Source organism: Dysidea avara, chromosome 6 (assembly GCF_963678975.1).
Source record: "Dysidea avara chromosome 6, odDysAvar1.4, whole genome shotgun sequence".
NCBI lineage: Eukaryota > Metazoa > Porifera > Demospongiae > Dictyoceratida > Dysideidae > Dysidea > Dysidea avara.
Window position 1 is genome coordinate 38,939,700 of NC_089277.1, and position 19,612 is coordinate 38,959,311.

Below are 19,612 nucleotides of genomic sequence, written 5' to 3' on the forward strand. Positions count from 1 at the left end.
GCAAAGTAGACTGAGTCATTAGAGGTGAAGTGGTATTCATGTCTGAGACTGTAATTTTATTTATGGATATAACTTATTCATGATTATTGCAATAAATCAGTAAATACCTGGAACCACTTATAAACATCATTATATAAAGCCATGTTTCAATGTCCTGTGTATCATAGTAAATGCCCAGTAGTATACCAGGTTTAAACTATAGTTGAAACCGTGCTGAAATGGTCATACATAGGCCTGAGTCAAATATGCTCAAACTTTTGTCCAAAATGCTTTAAGAAATTTCCTAATCTTTTCATGTATTATGTTCTTCAGTGTTCCCATTATGCTTGTATTGTGTTCCTAGGTTAGCAACATTTCTTAAATTATCTTGGAACATTTTGTCAATGAGTACTCTATTAGAGTATTTCTTACAAAGTGACTGTTCTATTAGAGATTATCAATCTAAGGAGCCATGCTTTAAGGTTATGTTATGATGTTCATGGGGTAATTTTACAGTAAACTAGGTAGGTGGACTTAGCTGTACAACAATTCTTATTGATCTAACCTCCATTGGCATAAATGCACTGACAAAAATAATATTGCAATATGGATTCTTCTGAAAAATTGTGATGTATTGCAAAAACAATAGTACAATATCACTCAGCTCTACTTAAAGCATCTATACAAAGTGCATAATATAATACATGTCACAAAAATTTGCATACAAAGAATATTACTTACAGTACAAGGGATCTAGAGTACAGATAGAGTTTACAAAGCAAATGCATGTGTAGCTGTTGTATCGTATAAGCCAGAGTAGTAACTGAAAAACCAAAAAGTGTCAAAATATATTAACTTCTGGCAAATGCATACAAAAGTCAAGTCTATAATGTGTTTTGCAAACAGTATTTCTACAGTATACATTATAAACACTACATCAATAATACACTACAAGTAGCAGTATAATAATGTGTGTTTCTAGAGCTATGTGTAATACAATAAGTTCAAATGTAAAGAAAGATTATAAATTAGTACACTGTATTTTACATGAAAGGTAACTAATATGGTTACAGTATTTATCAGCATCAATTTCAATGGTCTCACTCTTCACATGTTTATGTACCTACAAGCAGATATATATACAACATCACTATCGTGTCCTGTACAAAAACTCCAATAGCAGCTTGTGGTATATTTTTGATATACTACAGGGTGAAAACTAGCCAATAGAATCAGTATATCACTTGTATATTTGATATATGCATCTGATTGGCTAAAATTTTTTTGATAGTGTTTAGTTGTTTTACCAGTTAGACATGTCCGACTTGACAACTACTGGTACCACAGTAAGTAATACCCATTACCTAGCAACAACAGTGTTGCCTAGCAATAGTCCGTTGCTAGGTAACCATTAAAATAATTCTAAAAGTGATTTTGATACCATAGCAATGGTTGCTAAGCAATCACCAAAAGCATGTAACTAGCTCAGGTTTAACTTTTGTTGCCTAGCAACAGTTGCTATGGATTGTTGGACCAATTTTCAAGAAGACTGTAGGTTGCAACACATGTGCATACTCCTTGAGCATGCTAATCACAAGGAATTACTTACCAACACTAATAATGGTGTAAAAGCATTATAAATTGCTGTCGCTGCTTCCAAGTGGGAGACGAGATGTTGTGTTAACATATTATACTACAGATATCATGGTATTCGAAATATATACCAAAAGATATACATATTTAGGAAAGGGTGCTATAGTGCGAGGCTTCACTTCGCACTATAACATCTTTTCTAAGTTTGTATATCTTTTGGTATATATTTTGAATACCATGATATCTGTAGTATAACATATACATATACATATATATATATATATATTTTTTTTACTAGATAAAGCACTGCCGAGAGTGCTATATAGGAAATATAGCACGGAAAGAGTGGGCGAGAGACAAATATAGCACTCGGCTTTGCCTCGTGCTATATTTCGTCTCGAGACCACTGTTTGAGTGCTATAATTCCCGTATAGCACGAGCGAAAGGCACTGCTTTTAAAATTATCTGGTATAGAGAACTGTCAACTTGAGGTACACACAAGACACACGAAAGAATTGGAAACTCACGGAGGAGTGTTATCATTGGTAGAATAGGCATTGCATCTGTGTTTTGCCTGTGTTGCACCATGCTACACCTTCATTAGTCATTTTGTGAGTCTGGTCCGTCTTCTCAATACGTAAAGTTTTTGATTGTGGTATATTAATAAGCATATTTCTGTGGTATTCCTAGGACTCATCCGTTTATGTGAGCAAAACGTACTAAGAACATTCACTGCTGCTGACCACAAGAAACCATCATTGAAATCTTCAAGTGTGTCTATAAATACAATCCAGTGATTTTCCTCTTACTGGTTGGTTGACTAGTCAGCGAGCACAGTCAGGTTATCAGCCTACACTGGCTTGGTTGATTGGTTGTACTGACCAAAATGAGTGATTACTCACTCAAAGTAGGCTATCAGCCTACAAAATAGACCTGGCAGTTCTATAACTACCTGATATAGAACTGTAGTCTATTAGAGTGTTCTATAACTGCTCAATATAGAACACTTGTGTCTTTATGGTGAATATAGAACACTTTTTTGCTTTGATACTCCCACACAAAGTTCTTTATATATATATATATATATACTTTGTTAATGCTGGATGCTTGGCACTCTAAAAAATGGCTGCACTCTGTTCTTACGTTAGTAGCAAATTGCAGTCTCTCATAGAAAACAATTTCATTATTTTTGAATTCATGTAAAAATACTGAACTCCAATAATTGTAGGAAGTAAAGTATCATTACAAATTATTTAACCATGGACAAGTAAGCAAAGTCTTTCACAAATCTTAGGAGTCCAAGCCATTCAATCCAATACATGTCACCCTACAATAATACTGGTACAATAACAGGCTAGTATAAATATGCTTTTGAAATTGATTTAAAATAGTATTTTGCTTTTAAACAATACTCAAAAATTTACCCTATTATTATGAGTCCAGTTGTATCCCATTGTACCCAAAGTATACTGTCAGAAAATTGTATCTTGATTGCTCTATTGAAGAATGAATATGTGAATGTTTTATTGTGAATGTTCAATTAGGATATGATAACTGTTCTATTAGAATACAGCTGCTCTCTTCACAACTAGCTGTAAATCTTGTATTATTATAATCATGCATATGTGTGCAGAATTTTCAGTTTCTCTGAAATGCAATGCACGGATTTGCTCCTATTGTGCTGACCACATACTCAATACTTTACCTAATATATACTGTACCTATCATCACCCATGGCATAATTGGTGCAGGCCTATTATAGGGTAGCAAAAGCATCAAAACCATAATTTCTATTTCAGGATTTTTATTACGCTTTACAATGCTAGCACTGAAAAAGGCAGCAATTGATAACGACACCACCTTATATACAACTGCATTTCATATCAAGATGTTCATTATTATATTATAGCAGTCACCTACTCGATATAATAGTCAGGAAATACTGATATATAACTATTCTAATAAACAGTAGCATAATAGGCTTGATTTTTGAGCATTGTTCAAAAGTATGATGAGTTAATCTCAAAGAATAAATTACCTCAAGCCAACATCCATGTTCTCCTTGTAACAACAAGTTTTCATGTAATGCATGTGGTAGCTGACCACCACACATACACCAGCTAATTGCTGCCTTATACTTGTATACATGCCCTGAATATGCTACAGTATAATTATTATTTCCTGTACTTTGCTAACATGTCATCTAACCAAGTCAATATGTGACCGGATTTCACATAACAAGGCTTCCACACACAAAAAAACAAACTTATGTTTTTACCAGAAATGGATTGCTGCATGGTCTAATACACTATCATATTCCACACTGTATTTCCTTCAGGCCTGGCAGGTCTTCCGACCCTATCAAAGCCATGAGTGGAAGATTGGCACCATTAAATGGCCATGGCTTTGTTGTAATGGTCTGTAGTGAGCTGGGACTTCACAGAGAGCTCGCCAATAGTATTCTCAATCAATTTGGAGTGATGTGAGGGCCATGGAGGGACCAAACTTGGCCTCCGGATTCCATTTGTTTTCCTGCTCCATTTTATACTCCTATATTAAGCCCACCCACCACCCCTACTACTACTACCTGTGATATTATTACTCGCTCAAAAAAAGCTGAGGGCATATTTTGGGTATCAGAAACTTATACGCCCACACAATGATAGCTAGTAAATAGATGAATAATTGGTGCAAATTTTGTTTGCACAGCTGTAGGCACTGGCAAGTTACTACACAACAATTACTTAAAATCGCCATATCTCCTAATGAAGCTTTGTGCGTCGAAGCCAGGTTTTGTCAAATTCAGTCACATATGGTGTTATGTTATGAAATAATATTTTTTCATTATATAGTATGTGTACTAAAATAAATATGTTCATGGCATACCTTAAGGTATTGGATGTAAAAAGAACATGCTGTGCATTCATGTGTACATACATACTTGATGGTTGCTCCAGTTTGTTACTTGAAGTGTTAGGAGCAAATATCCTAGGTAAGACTTCTTCTGTTTGTCCAATCCTACCACTCAACCAGCCATCTTCCACTTCTTCCAACACAACTTCATCTCCAACAGCTAACTCTAGTTCACTATCAGCTTGTGGATAATGACCGCACCTGGTTTTGTTGCTACCTGGAAAATTATACATCAAATGGACGATGATGTCAAAGGGTTAGCAGGTTAAAAAGTGATATAGTAAACAGAAACAAACAAATAAAAATTTGTAATGTTATCAATTCACTGGCAAGTTTACAGTACTTCTAGTGACAACTCTTACTAGAAATAAAGTTATTCTCCATGGCAAATGGAGTTAAAGGCATTATAATGTTAATTATATAATTATTCTATTAATCATGTTCATTAAACGTAGCTTATGGCACAGCGATATAGTTTGTGACTCAGTACAATGAAACATAGCAACCATGGTAGATATGTAAGTACATTAATAATGCACAATCCATTTGGCAAGTGCAAAGGAAAATAAAAAAGAAGCAGCCACTACATAACATTCAGTCTTAACTACAAATGCACAATACACACTTATTGACTTACTTGATAGTTGTTCTACTTTATCAGTTGGAGTAGTCAGTACTGGTGACAGCTCATCAACCATGTTGCTAGGGAACACTCCTTCATTTTGTCCTACCCTACCCCTCCACCAGCCATCTTTCAACTCTTCTAGTACAATTACTTCATCTCCGACAACTAACTCTAACTCACCTTGAGCTTCTGGGTAATAACTGTACTTGGCTATTGCTGTAAATTCCTCATTGCCTGTAACACAAATGGTTGTCACTGTATGTGACTGAATTTTGGGTATCACCCTTATGCATGGTTGCACGTGAAATAAATAGAATTGTAATGCTTATGGTGATGCTGCAGCTGTTTAGTGCAGGGTTCAGTTTTAAAAGTATCTCACAAACTTGCTTGTAATTCTAGGAATTGAGAAATTATTAACAAGTGGATTTATACCATAAAGCTTGTTATTTAACCAGTAAACATTTTAGGCATCAAATGTGCCCATATGAGTGATTTTCCAAAATTTGGTCACATTCATACTTTATGTAAATGTGCATGTGTGTTGCTACATACTGTACTGAAATATTTTATGGTCTATGCTTAATTGCTTCACACTTCTTATTATGCCAAACTGTAAACATCAACTTTGTCTACAAAATATTTTATTTACGCACGTTACACACAGATACTGTTCCTGCTAGCAATACTGTAATATTACCTTTCATTTTGCAAATACTCTCTTTACACCTTAACAATTTTCCTTTAATAGCTAGTGAAATATTTCTGTTGTCAATACTACCATACTTCTCTGTAATGTCCAGGAATCTATAGAAGCTCTCATTAACTCCTGCTTCAACCGCAGATGATATTCTGCTCAACAGAAAACTAACTGCTTTCCTTGGTGAGGTAACAGAGAGTATCTCTAACTGATCTTCTTGTGATATTATGTTCTGTGCAACAAAGTGTGCAGACAATGACTGAACTGATAAACTGTTCACAATTTGACTGAAATATTGAATGAACACTTCATACTCTGCTGAGTGAAGATCTGTTGGGATAAAGAAAGTAATCATTTTTAGCGAGGTGACAAAATCTAAACTTTCAAATAATCTTGTACCAGTTGCCACTTTTAGGGGTTTGCCAATTGCCAATACTTTGCTACATCATTTTACCAAAATTCCAAACTTTGATTCCAAAGATTTTTGTATTTTAAATTGTGCTGAAAGTGTACACTTAATGCTAAAACATCTGGTTACTAAAACACAAACAAAAGGACACACACTAAAGTTACATAATATATAAGAACAGATTTTCTTTGGCATTTACCCAGAACTTTTTCTCTAACCAAGTCAATAATGATTGGAACTCCTTACCTGAAGAGGTCACTTCAGCACCTTCCATTTCTATGTTTAAGAACTTGTTAGATAAGCACTGGAATAATCTAGGATATGGACTTAATCAAAGGCCAGTGTATATTGTATGCCCATTGATTATAATAATAATAATAATAATAATACTGAGTTAAATCATAGATAATAGAGTACTTAAAAGGGATAGGAAATACAATAACGTGACGCCACAAAATACTTACATTTCTATTGGAATTCCGTGTGTTACGTCACGAACATACTCGTTATGCTTGCTGCGCTTGTATCAAAGAGAAACAAATTGTTGTAACGACAGAATTTTGCAACCAACAACTATGAAAACTTCGCTACAATGAACTCAAGTAAGTAATTGAGGGGACTAGGATGGTATCAACCCTCAAGGAAGTTGTGCGCAAAATTAAAGGAGATTGAAAGTGAAAAACACGGCCCAAAAATTACTGTAAACCACTTTACTTTCTTCGTAAATATATTCTATTCTTTTAACTGTGATAAACCTATTCCTTACCATTTAACAGAGGGAACCAGAGTAAATATCAGAGCAAAACAGGAACTGTTGCTTGGAGAAACGACTAAGTATCTTCCATTTTTTACCAAAAGTTTAAATCACTTTGCAGTACAACGCAACAGTGTGTGTTTGTGACACGCCTAGCTTACCTCAAGATTCAAAAGTGGAACCGGCTATAAAAGAAGCGGTATGGACGAGGCATGAAGGTACTATGAGCGAAAGTATGACAGCGTGTAAAACTCACGGTTAATGCGATGCGCTTTGTTACAAAATCTACGGTCTGAATTCTCTCGCCAAAATCTCTCACAAAGGCCTAAGTACTTGCTGTAGTCTGTTGGATTACTATTTACGCTGCTTAGAACACTAATTCCTATGCTTGAACACAAAACTGTCTTGTCCTTTCAAGTCACGCGTAACGGAAATCAAACTGGAAATCGCTTGCTTTTCCTATCCCTTTTACTCTATTATCTATGGTTAAATGTTAAATCAACAGTTTATAAGCTGAGACTCCAACCCTCACTTAGGGGTGCCAAGAGAATTTAGCCCAGGGCAAATGTAGAATGTGGGGCCTCTATAACTGATATAAAGTATAGCTAGCTAGGTAATACCTTTAGAATGTGGAGCATTCTAGTCTGGAGGTATGCTGTGCACCAGAAAGTTTTTACAAATTAGACCCTGAGTATGAAAGTGATTTCAATAGTTTACTAGTGTTTATTTCACTGTTATATTTGGGTGACTGCTCTATTAGGGTATCTCGAGCTTGAATTTTATAGCAAGTTTACTGTACATACCATCTAGGAAATTTTTAAACACTGTACCCTCTGAAAGTGAATTTGAGACTCATCTTACAGTTTGTTTGAGTGGCTACTGTAACTGACTATTTTCCTGACTGATGTATTAGGGTGACTGTTCTATTGAAGCTAAAAAAGTCACAGTGTCACAGTGCTCTATATATAGGCACTTTACAAGATATATTGGTATGCTGTCCTGGAAATATACCCATTTGCTATGGATCTTAATTAACTTGCTGGCTAATCTCTTACTGCATCTTCAAGTTTACAGAAAAGAGTAACACTGCTGTATGCTTGTTCAGCTTTATTGTATGTATGTGTGGATGTAGCTATTGTGCAACTATGAGGCCCCCCAGAGGCTCCTTACAAAGTACATTGTGCCCAGGGAAAATGTCCCAGTTTCCCCCACCCTCCATTGGCAGTCCTGCCCTCACTTTTTGTTAGAGTATGGCTTGTGATCACCACAAATCATCAAAATATTACCTGACTACATGCTGGAAGCTTTGATGTCAACCTTCTAGCAGTACTACAGCTGAATAGGCTAATGATCTGCAGGTCACAGCCCATTACAACTGATTAATGATTATAAAAAAACCAGCTAATAAAGGGCTTCTACTGATAACCAATCATCATACAACTCTAATTTCAAATAATATTATCAAAATCAGTAAATATCAGCTACAGCTGTACTTAAATGCTGTGTGCTTATGAATAACCTACTACTTTACTGTTTCACAAAGATAAGAAACAGAAGAGTGAACACTTTGAATGCCTTTGCCATCTACTTCACCTCAGGTTGGCTTATTAAATGTGTATGAACCCGTAGAAATGTACTGGATATGCATCAAGGAGATGTGCGGGTGTTTGATGTCAATTGTACAAGTAACATTACTAACCTGATTCATTAGGAGGGTCACTGCTTGGAGCAGATCTTACAGCCCCAGCTTGGGTAGATACTGACTGGTAATTTGAGTCTATAAGTGAAATAAACAAACATATTTTATAACCTTTGAGCTGTTAGCATGAGTTCATTAACTGAGTGTTATTTTATGCTGTTGGGCAGTGCTCAAAATCAGTGCTCAAAAATCACCTATTATGTTCATGAGAAATGCCTATCTACTCTCTAAACTAAGCCACCACTTAACCATTGCATTAACTTGTTACCATATTATATAAGTTTCAATTCTTTAAACTAGTTAGTATAGGACATATCATCACATAATTGTGCTCCATTATTTTACTGCAATACTGACTAGTATATTCTGAGTGACTGTTATATATCTTTAATGACTGTACTATGTATAATAGAATGTTTCATTTGTTCCAACAAATTTACTTATCTGAATGCTTTTCTTCATTGCGATAATGATCATTAGGGCTTGAATGCAACACAGGATTTGGGATAATTATTTTATATCATGCATACTCTTTAATAATACATTGTATATAAAATAACACATGTGTGTTGACATGCATATGTCTTATACATGATAACTACATCACCACGATATAGGTGCATTAGCTTTAATAAAATTATACCGCTCAAGGGGGCTTTCACCTTGTCCACTGCAATTAACAATGCACTCCACTTCTATTAACTTTTTTCTAATTTCTCCAGCTACAATTTTAGCAGTAGCAATACCATGGTGTTCCATAATCAGTAACATCTTGTTGAACACTGTACTATTACCATTCTGTAGCTGATGTGAAACTCTGTCTAGTATCAGTCTAGCTGCTTTTTGTCGTGTTAAGGATTTCATAATCTCCTCATGATCAGCTAGTGAGATCACTCTATCTGATACAAAGTAATGAGAGAGATCACTGGCAGGTAAGGTGTCCACTAGTTTACTGTAGTAGTCAGTGAACAACTTGTACTCTGTTGACTGGTGACCTACATTGGTAAATATAAGACACTATGTGACAAGCAAGATGAAGTTTTTTTGAACATCAAGAGCAATAAAGTTATTGTGAAAAATAAAGTTAAGAACAGTAGTCTATGTAGGTTAAGATGCAAATGCTATAATTTCATGAGTAGTTGAAAATTTTTATAATTTTATAAATTGTAAAACTCAGATAATTATAAACTCTACTTTTCAGAATGTACCTACATGGAAAAGGGGGACATTTGCCATTTTAGAATGGCTTGTTTTAGCCAAATATCACAATAGCTCGATTATGTCCCAAAACTCTGTTTAATTCCCACTGTGTGGTCACTTGAGTTTTCAAATGGCACTTGTCCCCTTTTGCCACTGGCCCCTTCAATTATAAGCATTAATATTTTTATTTATAAACTTTGGAAATGATAATTTTTTGTACTAAATATTATAAATGCTGGCACTAAAGATAATAGATAACACTATGCATGCTGATTAAGATAATAATTATACGTATATCATACACTACCACAATTAGGTTACATTCACAATCCTGTTTCAATCCACTATCAGTCACATCCGCTGATATTACTGTATCATTACAGTAATTGGAATCCTGTGTATGTAACAAACTGTGAACCCCAAAAATATGTGTAAAAATATAAGTAGACTTACTTCTGTTAGCCATATTCGGTGAGCACTTTTCAAATTCATACGCTTTACATTTCCATGACCACAACGAGCATAATCAAATGGAGGAGTCATAGTAGTGAGTACTGCTATGTGCTCCTCATTGAATCCTCCACACTGACAGTGAAAACCATATTGGAGTCTGCCATGATTGTAATTTAACTGTTCACAAACACCTTGTAAAGCATCAGCTAGCACATCCTGTACTGCAAGGTGTATGGAAACTTGTCGATAATATAACTCTCTTTCATGTCTAATTTCAACTTCCAGGTATGACAGTTTGTCCAGCAATGACAGGAGGTAGCCATGAGGTAAGCTGAAAGAGATCAAGTTACTGTAAGTGTGATAAGTGTCTCCTTGAGCAAGTACATGATTCCAACCATCTGGTAAACACTGCAAAAGTTGTACTACTAAGCAACAAAAGAATCCTCTTGGTAGGAGGTTGGATACAAACTGAATCAAAAGTGGTTCACCTTGAAGGTAGCCATATTGGGATAGTGTATCATCACCTTGAGACTGGCTAGTGTAAGTTGGTAGTATATAGGGAATGAAGTAGTCCTCTCCACTACCATCTTCTCTGTGGATTGGAGCTATTATTTTCATCTCAACAAGAAGAGATATGAAATATTCTTCTTTGAGTTCTTCTTCCCATTTTAATTCTTCTATCAGTTCTTTACAAAGAATTCCATTATACTTCAGCTTTTTTGAAGCATTTAAATTAGAAGACTTTTTGAAAGTAAAGCGCACAATGCTACTAAGCCTGTCAAAAAGCCACTGGTGACCAACAATCACATAATCACACAAACCAGGCACGTCAGGATAGTACAATAGCACTCCCAACAGGTGGTGGTATAGTAGTGCACTTTTAACTTGATCCACATCAGTTATTAGTTTGCTTTGTGAGGCAATATAAATGCAGTCTTCAAATGATATGTAAGCTTTGTTATAGCTAAGACACACTTGGCATATTTCAAGCTCCAGCAACATCCAAGTGATTGGCAATTCATACACATCTTTGTCAGAGGCTAACAAGTCAATCTTGCCACGAATGTACTCTGCAATTGGGTCTTCTTTACTATCATTCCCAGCAGTAGTATTGTCTACTGAAAATAGCACACCGCCATCTTTGTTTGGCCATACTGCGGCTTTGCAGTCTAGTTTTTCAACCATTGCAGTCAGTTTGTTGTCAGTATTGTTCATGCTTTCTGAACTGACTTCGTCTGCATGAGTTCCCACACAGCAAAGATAAGAATTGGTATTCCTTCCAGGAATTGTGACCAACTGTGGAACTTGACATGCTGGTCTTTCCAAGGAATCATTAATTGTGGACATCAGAAACTTGATCACATCAAAGTTGGAGTACCTCAAATGATAAGGTTCAAACATGTGTTCACCATGTTCACTGTACTCCACCAACACTTGGTCTTCAAGGCTCTTGGATAAATCATGTACCACAAAGGTCACCATTGGGTGGATATTGACTGTGGGTAGTAAATGTATATATTCAGGCTGTCCTCCTGTGTCAAGTAGAGTGATAATATTTAACACTTCTCCAGGATGGTAAACAACCTCATTGAGAGAAGTACCACTGTGAAGAGCACTTTGTACTAAGTCATCAAAAGTTCCAAGATTTTTGCTTCTAATTTTAACTGTATTCGAGAATATGCTAGCAACACGTTTACCTACTGACTGGGACAAAAGTGGAGGCTTTTTTACTTGGTTACTAAGTGCATTACTTTGGACCTCAACAGCATTGTTGATTTGCTGTGGAGTATTTCTTGATACTTCGTTTTGCTGATTATTTGACGTGGGTCTCTTTTGGGTCACTGCTGCTGGCTTCCTTGATGAAAGTAGTACTTGTCTTAGGTAAATTATTTCAGAGTCACTGTCCATTTCAAGCCACACTACACTTCTGTTCTTGCTTTGCTTAGCTTCAAGTACAATTGCCTTTTTCATCGATATAGCATGTTTTGCTTGAACCACATTAGTGCTGTGGTGAAACTTGTTGATGGTTTTCTTCATTAAAAGATTGTTAAAACTAGTTTTACCAGCTGCCCCAGAACCAGTGAAAAGAATTTTGACAAATCTTACAGGTACTGTTTCCCCTTTTGCTTTAGCTTTGTTAAGACCTTTTTCAAGTACAGCAACAACTTGTTTCTAAAGTACAAAAAATCTAATATAAACACTTTTAATCTCATATGACCATAAATCATACTAGAGCAGGCAGTCAAGATAAGTTAAATAAATAAAATTATGTATAGATTGTAAAACTGTGACTGCATTTGAATCTTAAAGGTCCACTGAAATGGAAAATTCACTTGCCATTTCATTGAATAAATAGGTTGTTTATGCATAAAAACACCTTTTTAAAAATTCAATTATGTTGTTATACCGAGATATTAAGTCACAAAGTCTAGTTAAGTCACAAAGTCTAGTTACGTCACATTGTAATGCAAGCTAAAGAACCGGAAGTACTGTTATTACACACTTTGCAGTGGGAAAGGTAGATAAACAGTGAAAGTATAACATGCAGGTGGCAATGCCAAAGCTCTTCTTTTTAACCTCATAGTGTTCCAAGATTACTTGAATGTTCTGCTGGAAAAAAATAGCGGAATTGTTCTGTAGTTGCCTGTAGCAGCTTAGTCTCGTGTGGCCAGACCCTTTCCGTGCAGCCACTTATTGATTGTAGATTATAAGTGGCTGCGTGGAAAGAGTCTGGCCACACGAGACTAGCAGCAGCTCAGCCTGTGTGCTTCGCATTATTGAAGCTCATGCTTCATTATGCTTCACTGAAGTAAGATTAGTTTGATTTGTTTACAAAACTGGATTAGCAGTACCATGAAACAAACAATGGTATCTGTATTACGCTTTCCTGCGTAGCTTCTCCGCCTGGTAAGGATAATGTCTTGCTAGTGGCGCCATCGCAATTGTTTTTCCTTGCATTTCTCTACCTGTATTGGACCCTTCAGTGTATTCAAAACATCTTAAGAAATAAATTCAGACGTGTTTCGACCACTGTACTGTTGATTTACAGTCTCTTTAACAGGATTTCTCGAGCGTTCTTCACCACAAGACCCGGCCAGCAAAAATTCAGTTACTGGCTTATAACTGGTTGCAGTACAAGTTCTTACCATGTTTAAAGTTATTATTGCAGATATGATGTGAAACTAACTAGCTGTACATGGATATTTCTGTTGCTTTAATGACACCTCAAGCATACTAAAGTTTCTTTGTCTGATGCGATATGATGTAATATAATTGACAAACCACAATACCAGGGCCGGAGGAGGGAAAATTGAGTTGGTCAGGCCATTGACTATAATGTTGAAATTGCTACTATATACATGCCAATGAGAGAGGAGCTGTTGCACAGTGTGCAAAGTGCACTCTGCGAAGTGTGAAGCATGAGCATTCTAGGGGGGTCTGGGGGCATGCCTCCACAGGACATTTTTGAAACTTAGACACTCAAATATGCAATTTTAGTGATATTTCACTGCTAGCTAGCTATTTAAATATGCTCAAGCCTATCTGTTGTTCTTCAGACTTTCTATACTATGTATAATTGTAGATCTGACATACAGGGGACACAGCATGAAACTTGCTGTATGGTTCGTTTAGTTATAGCTAGCAATTAGAAGTTCAAGGGGGTCTGGGGGTGCAACCCCAAGGAGCTGCAGAATTTTTGCAATTTAAGGGCTTGAAAATTCCTTAAAATTTAAAATTGATGCTAAATTTTAAAGTAAAACTAGCTAGCAACTTGCAACTTTCCCCCCAAATTTCACAGGGAACCTATGCAGCATGGCCCCTTTAGCTAGGATATAATTACTATACAATGAATTCACACAGCTACAATAAAAAGCTACACAGCTACAATAAAAAGCTACACAGTTACAAAAATACAGTATACTACTATACTGGTTTGTATGAAGTGAACAGATCATCACGTAAATATACTGGTGGACAGTCACGAGACCAATCAGTATTCGAAAATGGCGCGATGTGGGTGAGGCTGAGAGTTTGCTCAGTATCTCGACAGGACGAGTGGGTAGTTGAAGAGGAGTGATTTCTACTCAATATCTCATCCAGATAGCCACCATGTAATGTATGGGTGTACAGCTTCTTGCCGCGGAATGAGTCATCTGGTTTGTCACTGCCAGCCCTTCGCCCAGTAAAAGAAGCCGAGAGACAAGCCAAGGAATGTTAATGATTATTTTATGAAGATTGAATTGTGATATAAGTGTGCTGGTTTAGAATCAAAGAAGGCACCTGCCTTACACGTGATAAATGCCAACTGTCAGCACACATGATACTGTACGTAGAACCCACAATTATTTCTGTACAAAATGATACGAATGCTATGCTGTACTGTAAGGTAATTGGAGGTACTATACGTGTAGTTCTGTGCTTTAGTTAGGCTGAGAAACTAGGTAATTACTCGTGTCAAGCATTTTCAATAACATCTGTAAATTGTACGTAGCTACAAGTAGATGTGATCGTCCAAAGATTGCATGAGAGTAATGTAGTTCCAGCTGGTTGGTTCAACTCCAGATTATTGATCCGGCTCAGGCCTGACCAACTGGATCATCTCCTCTGGCCTTGAATACACTAAAGTGTGTTATATCTACTAAACAAAACAAAATCTAACTAAATCACTGCACCAATCTATTCCACTAGTAGCAAGGATTGATAATAACCAAAGTGTATTTTACCATTTCAGTGGACCTTTAACTGCCATGCATACCAAATCTAATTCTAATTGCTGTGATTTCTACAGGGAGGAAATTACATGTATACATTGACAATGTATTTACACATGCTTTGAGGTTATGTTATGATGTTAACACTTGTCAGAAGGGGGTAGGTATAAACAGTGGACCAGGTTGGGACCCAAGGACCCGGGGATCCAACTTTTCATGGAATTTTCACAGTATTTATATGGTCTATACTTGTACTGGATACCTTTGTGAGTCACAGTGGCTAGTCTTGCATAGCCAGACAACTCTTTCTCTGTCACAGTGATCGCGGTGCCTCGTACAATGCCTAGAAATTATAAGCGCCTACTACCCTGAGTGGCTAGCTGAAGGATCCGGACTGCTTAGCATTGGCCCTCAGCTCAAGCAACTGGTATTAACCAAGGTTTTAGCAAGCCTTCACCTTCATGCACCCATGGTGCACCACATGACGCACTAAGTGTGAAGTCTTGGTTGAGATCATGGTTATTGAGCTGATGGTGTAACTTGCAGTGATTGCTTCATTTTACCAGGAATACTTGTTTGCATAATGTTCCTGAACTGTAGTAGCTAGCAGGGGTGGAGAAATAGGGGGGCAGAGGGGCAACTGCCCCCCCAACTTTTACAAGTGGAGGGGCAGTGCCCCCTCACTTTTTTCAATGCCCAATTTCCAAAGTAAAGCAACTATTTTATTATTTACTGGGATTTGTGCTAAAGGTTATGCAAACATGGAACACTGCATGGAACACTGCATGAATTAGTGCTGGGAGTGCACGAGATCAATATACTCTAATAGAGCAGCCACCTAACTACTCTAATAGAACATTCAGCGGAATCATTATAAGTTTGCCCTGCATATGCAATTAATTGAATATGTCTTCACTAACACTTATATCTATAATATGTATAATCAACAGCATGAGTCTCTGAAATGCCTTCATTTACTGATGTATCTAATTGTACAATGTCTCAATGATAGTTATTGCATAGGAGTATTCTATTCAAGTATGCATGTTCCACTGAAAATCTCTCAGATTCAATCTCAAAGCATCCAAATCTCAAAATTTTCCTGTGGGGCATGCCCCCAGACCCCCTTAGTATTGGTGTACTTTGTATGCTAGAGTGCAAAGCACTCTAAGGTACAGATAATGATTTTAAAACACTTTGTAACTTACAGCCAACCCACATGACTTGCCCCCCCCCACTTTTGAGTACTATTCTCCGCCCCTGGTATCTGGGCATTATAATAGACTAGTATACTCATTGTGCAGCTAGCTGCAGATCCGTTTTCAGAGGTGCTTATAATTTCTAATTAATATAAACATCGTGTGAGACACAGCGATGGAGAAAGGGTAGATTGGCCATGAACACGACACACTTCGACTATCTAGCACAGGTATGGAATGTATAAAACTGTGAAGTATATAAAATGTCACGAAAAGTAGAGTCCCCGGGGTCCTTGGTCCCTACCCATCAGCAGGGGTAATTTATGGTTTACCAAGTGGGTGGACAAAACCGGTTTAAAGGCTTCTTAACATATTGGTTGCTGGGGCCCACCCCTGGAGATATGTACCCCAAAAACAAGCTGGTAAATATTTAAGATAGGTTGCAGAGGGCAAGGAAGGCTTGCAAAGAACCCTAGACAATAATACCTATCCTACTGTTAAACCAGGGAAACACTATAGCAAGGTATTATTATATGTATATGGAGAGGAGATGTGCAACCTTGGTATGGATATACACACCCAGCGTCCTATCTGCATTCAGCCACCAATGAACATGCACATGCCTGAGTATGGAGCATGCCTGCGGAAGCAACAGCCATTGAGCTATATAGGTATGCAACTGTTGATGTATACTGGAGATATTACAAATAGATTAGCAACTGAACGAAATATTTAATTGCATAAGAATGTAGGTAGGTTGCAGAGGCATGGAAAGCTTGTAAATGGGGCCCTAGACAATGACACCTATCCTAACATTAAACCAGGGAAACACTATAGTAAGGTATTATTATATACATGGAGAAGGGATGTGCAACCTTGGAATAGATATGCGCACCTCCTAATTGCATGTAGCCACCAATGGACATGCATATGCACAGGCATGGAGCAAGCCTACAGAGAGTAACAGCCATTGAGTTATAGGTATATGCAACAGTTAGTGTATACTGGAGATATTACAAGTTACATAAACAACTGAAGGAATGCAAGTTAATACTGAACAGAACAAAAAATTAACCATAACCAGTTAGTTCCAGGTATACGTGTACAAATAAACGTGAAAGTTTAGTGATTAATATTTTACCTGTGCACTAATTAATTAGCATATGCTAGGATAGGCAAGCAACTGCAAGAGAGTAAGCAACTGAAGGAGAAATGAGGTATACAGGATAGTGTGGAAAATTGCCTTGCATAGCACAGCTGAAGTGCAGTGACCACACATGCATGTTCAGTGGCAGAAAGTTACTGCAATGTAACTAACGGGTGGCAAATTTCACATAAGCAACGGTGGAAATGGAATAACCCAAGCACGTCTAAGAGCTTCCATGCTTAAGGAGATAATAGTATTACTCAAAGAAAAGACACTGTTGACCATTGAAATGTATACCCACTAGGTGCATAATTAATGGCACAGAGTGGGGGGGGGGGGGGGTTGGTGTAGAAGGGGAGTGGTTACACATACACATTTGTAGTAGGTCAATCATGGAAGTATAATGATGTCAGTGACAGCAATGATAGTGCATGAGCTAGTAAGAATAGAATGGGATTAGACAACTGAGGTCATACTAAATAGTGTAGTTTCAAATCACATACAGATTTGGGGAAGGTGTCGTACCCCTCGGAACGGACAAGCCTGAAAAGCTAATGACAAGACTAAGCCAGTAGAGCAATTCATTGCAGCGTCACTTTAATTATGCTACACGTCTTATAGAACATGTGTGAGAACTCGGCCAGTACCCCATGATAGCTGTTTGTCTTATTGTAATGGTGCAATCAGTTTCATTCAATTTAGTGCGCCGCATGCAACACGTGTCACACAAGGAATGAGCTCACCGGTTAAAATGAACTTCCAGCAATGACGACCTTGTTTCTTTTTACCATCTCAATTCCGTAGACTGGAAGGACTGCTATGAAGAACCTCTGGCCATGGTAGCTCGGCTCAAACACAGCTCATCTAAGTGGCACACGTTTGTTCACCAACCACTGTTCCCGATTCGCAATGCAACACTAGCAGTCTTGTTTCACCTACTAGAACCTTTTCTTTAACTAGGCCATTCACCTTTTGAGAATGTGGTGTGTCACAGACCGCAAACCTGTTAAACCAGTTTGTTGATTACACAATACTTGAAACCATCTCAACATTACTTCACGTGCTTAGATCATAGCGCACCCTTAGATCATAGCGCACCATTCGGTCATAGCGTGCACTTAGTGTGCAAGTTCTTATAGTGCTACATCTGCAGCATGTATGTTAACTTCAATTTATTGTGATGCAATAAATTACATTTAGCCAATAATTGGCTTGACCTAGACGATATCAGTTAATAACTGTTTTTCCATACCGGTTCGCAACACTAAGTAAATGTGAACTACAGTTGAGCACAGCCAGTCATCATTCACCTATCAAAACACTCTATTGCTCTAGCAGTCCTGCAATTAAAAAAAAACAGTAGCTATGAGAATGAGCTGAGTAGTTACATTATTGATTCAGAGTTATGAAATTGTTTTAGGGTATTGTCACATTTTACTCTGTCCAGATCCAATCACCCTGGGCCAAATTTGAAAATACCATGTTGCTGAATGGGCAGCTACATAATAAAATTTGCTGTCATATTTTTATTACACTGTACATGCCATTACTGTAAGTCCATTTAGAGTTTTTGTCTGCTTTATTAGAGATTTTTGAAAAAAGGTGGTGGTTGGGTTGTGCACTACTGCAGTCTACTAGTCCACCACTAACTGCAACATCTAAAGTAACTAAGCTATCTTCATCCATACATTGGTGCACTCTTTATCTCTGGTTTCCACATCCACTTTCTTGCATTTTACCACACCCCATTAACAGTATGTATAAGTTGTGAAAATATCTATGGCTAAAATCTGACCATTCAATTAAAGTGAAGTACCCACCACTGCTCCCTACACCTATCTCTTGTAAATATTTGCATGCACACAAAAAGCTGCCCCTAACATGGAAGATTTGGCATGGGCAGTGTAATGTTGATAAAAAATATTTTTAAATGGATATTACAAAGTTATATTTAAGACCTCACTTCCATCTTGTGCCCATGGTTTAAATTACATTACTGTTGTTTGGTGAGGACAGATTTCATCAAATTGGTCACATGACATGTACACATCTTATTATAAAGAAAATTAAAAAGATGCATCACATTTTTACCATTAAACTTTAACCTTTTTCTGCTGGAATATAATCTGCTGATGTTTAAAAGATATTTTGACACCATACTTGGCAGCCAGTTTAGAAGGTGTGTCTCCAGTCTGTGTAAACATTTAAATAATTTATAAAGACTGCACACAT

The 19,612-nt window shown here is 37.1% G+C and overlaps 1 protein-coding gene across 5 annotated transcripts in view; it reads right to left on the minus strand.

Annotated features, from left to right (window-relative positions):
- Positions 1 to 598: 598 nt before the first annotated feature.
- The window catches only part of LOC136257566 (uncharacterized), a 34,201-nt gene continuing 15,187 nt past the window's right edge, over positions 599 to 19,612 (minus strand). For 4 of the 5 annotated variants that reach the window (XM_066050795.1, XM_066050797.1, XM_066050799.1 and 1 more), the window contains 9 exons: positions 19,486 to 19,572; positions 10,323 to 12,494; positions 10,191 to 10,263; positions 9,332 to 9,664; positions 8,670 to 8,747; positions 5,808 to 6,137; positions 5,123 to 5,344; positions 4,514 to 4,702; positions 599 to 1,102 (listed from right to left, as the gene is read on the minus strand). In XM_066050795.1, the coding sequence (XP_065906867.1) occupies positions 1,095 to 1,102; positions 4,514 to 4,702; positions 5,123 to 5,344; positions 5,808 to 6,137; positions 8,670 to 8,747; positions 9,332 to 9,664; positions 10,191 to 10,263; positions 10,323 to 12,494; positions 19,486 to 19,572 (3,492 nt within the window). In that variant the 3' untranslated portion in view covers positions 599 to 1,094. The remainder of the gene's footprint in view (positions 1,103 to 4,513; positions 4,703 to 5,122; positions 5,345 to 5,807; positions 6,138 to 8,669; positions 8,748 to 9,331; positions 9,665 to 10,190; positions 10,264 to 10,322; positions 12,495 to 19,485; positions 19,573 to 19,612) is intronic. The other variant, XM_066050798.1, reaches the window with a different exon arrangement.